We start from the raw sequence: 2,500 nt of genomic DNA, 5'->3' as shown, positions 1-2,500 counted from the left end.
GCGCTTGACAAGTTAACCTTGTCTTCAAGCGATCCTGTGGAACGACTGACGAGTTCCGTGACCGATCACCATTGCTGCTCCTGTCAAGACCACCTGCGCTTCGGAACAGTGACCTGTGCGAACAAGCTCGCTAGGCCGCCGACCTTAGAAGTCACCAGTGCGAGCTTTCTTTCTCATTTGCAAGAACCGAGACTCCCTGCATCACCGCCGTCGAGACTTCGTCTTCAGCTTCACCCACTCAGCCGGATCGAGGACGATCCTGGTTAGGTGGCCGTGCGACTTAATGAGCTCTCCCCTCTACTCACCCTCGACTTCCCACGGTACACAGCACTCTACTCTTTATTGCCTGTGCCAAATTTGACCTGCGCCCAGAACGGAACGACTATAACAGAGTGGCGGCTCCAGAGCAAGCAATTCCGACCTTTATTGCCGATCACTTATTACTACACGTAAAACTAAATATTGATGACAACTATGTTTGATATCATTATTGACGCTACTGTAGTTATCAAATTGCACTGACACATCCAGTGTCCCCTTCCATACATGTGGCCACAGGAACCTATGACTGCCATAAAACTAAGAGTCTGCACTGGCATTGCTACTAAAGATTAATATTTTCCATTTTTTATGTTAAGTGACATTTTCAAACTATATCGTACAAAAACGACCTGTGATCACCTCAAAAACTCAGAGCCAAAGTCACTCTACCCTTAGCATCGGCTCGGTCAACACCTCAAGCTCACACAGACAGCTCGCTCTCGCGGGCACGGCACAATGCTCCTGCCTGGGCGTTTCTGCCAGGCCTATTCTTTGTACTCTAGCTACCATTCTCATCATCATCATCAATAACGGTATGCTCATGTCTGAGCAGTCGTGGACCTCTCCACCATCCTTCGCCACTAAACTCGATCTTACGCTTTTCTTTCCACTTGTACCATCGACAGCCCGCAAATATCTTTGATATTGTCGCTCAGTCTTGTCTTCGGTTTGCCTCTTCCTCTGTTTCTTATCACCATCCCTGTCGGCAAGTTTTTCTCAATACTTTTACTTCTCATTACATGACCAATAAACTTTAATTTCCTCCTGTTCAAGATGTCCAACAGCCGGTCTTTACAATTTATTTTTCTCAGCACTTCATCATTCGTCTTCTTCTCTGTCCAGCTAATACGCAGTACTCGTCCGAGAAACAAACCAGCAATGCCACCACAGAGGAATATGCCCTCCCCACATTATTACACTGGCAGCAGCAAGTGGGATAATTTTCACACGTATTAACACAAAGAGAGGGCAGGGAGAAAGAGAAAGAGAAGACACAGAGATAGAAAAAGAGAAAGAGAGGACAGAGAGAGAGAAAGAGAAAGAGAGGACAGAGAGAAAGAAAAAGAGAAAAAGATGACAGACAGAAAGAGGAAGAGGAAGAGAGGACAGACAGAAAGAGAAATATAGGAAAGACAGAAAGAGAAAAAGAGAGAGAGAGAGAGAGAGAGAGAGAAGGAGAAGAGAGAGAGAGAGAGAGAGAGAGAGAAAGAGAGAGAAAGAAAGAGAGAGAGAGAAAGAAGAGAGAGAGAAAGAGAGAGAGAAAGAAAGAGAGAGAGAGAGAGAGAGAGAGAGAGAGAGAGAAAGAAAGAGAGAGATGAAGGGAAAATTCAACCACAAATCATCTTACCCCAGTTTGTTGTGGCTGTGGAGGCGCCTGCACTTCTGGAAGACCATTTGTGAAGTCATCATGGGGAACTGCGTTGGCCATTGTAGTAATGTCCTGTGACATTGTTGGCTGTACATTGCTGGCCACACCAGGTCCTCCAAGAGTGCCGAGATCAGCACTGGGCACGGGGTTAGCCACTGGGTTGCCAACAACCGGGGTGGAGGGCGAGCCAGGCCCAGCAATCCAAAACGGCGTAAAAGCCTGGGATGTGGGTGGCTCACCACCGGATGACATTTTGGATCTGAAATAAATGAAGTGAGTCAGAGTCGTGTCAACACCTGATATAAAATTAAAGTCGAGAGATAATTAATGAAAATAACTTTAAATGGTAGCAGATATGAAGGGAAGAAGGAGGGAAATGAGATATGCGACACAGGTGAGTGAAGGAAACTCAAGATGAAGGAAAAAAGAACATAGAAAATGGGGATGACTGGAGTAGAGTAAAAGCAGCAGCTGATGGTGGTGCAATTATGATGTTATGTGGTAGGAGCCTCATTCCAATAACTTAATAATGCCAGTTACATTTTTTTTCTTCAGAGGTGCACATCTGAGCTTCTGCTCTGAGGTCTATGGGTCCTGATAGCAACATTTCTTGATGATTTTCAGTATGCGTTCACGAGTCACATTTAACCATGACATCTAATTCACACATAGTTTTGCTATGTTCAGGAGCATCAGCCAATATAGGGGACTGCAGCCCTCAAAGTATGTATAGTGCAAGCTCTCTATCGACACCATGCAACAGCCCATAATAAAAATTAATATTTTCTTGTGTAATTGCGGTTTGTTACA

General features: G+C 45.1%; 1 protein-coding gene across 3 annotated transcripts in view; it reads right to left on the bottom strand.

Annotated features, from left to right (window-relative positions):
- Positions 1–1,971, bottom strand: part of LOC119575486 (guanine deaminase-like) — a 13,584-nt gene extending 11,613 nt beyond the window's left edge. For 2 of the 3 annotated variants that reach the window (XM_037923138.1, XM_037923140.1), the window contains exon 1: positions 1,670–1,971. In XM_037923138.1, the coding sequence (XP_037779066.1) occupies positions 1,670–1,942 (273 nt within the window). In that variant the 5' untranslated portion in view covers positions 1,943–1,971. The remainder of the gene's footprint in view (positions 1–1,669) is intronic. The other variant, XM_037923137.1, reaches the window with a different exon arrangement.
- Between the last annotated feature and the right edge of the window lie 529 nt (positions 1,972–2,500).

This window comes from Penaeus monodon, chromosome 7 (assembly GCF_015228065.2).
Source record: "Penaeus monodon isolate SGIC_2016 chromosome 7, NSTDA_Pmon_1, whole genome shotgun sequence".
Taxonomy (NCBI): Eukaryota; Metazoa; Arthropoda; class Malacostraca; order Decapoda; family Penaeidae; genus Penaeus; species Penaeus monodon.
This window is presented reverse-complemented; position numbering and strand designations above follow the sequence as displayed.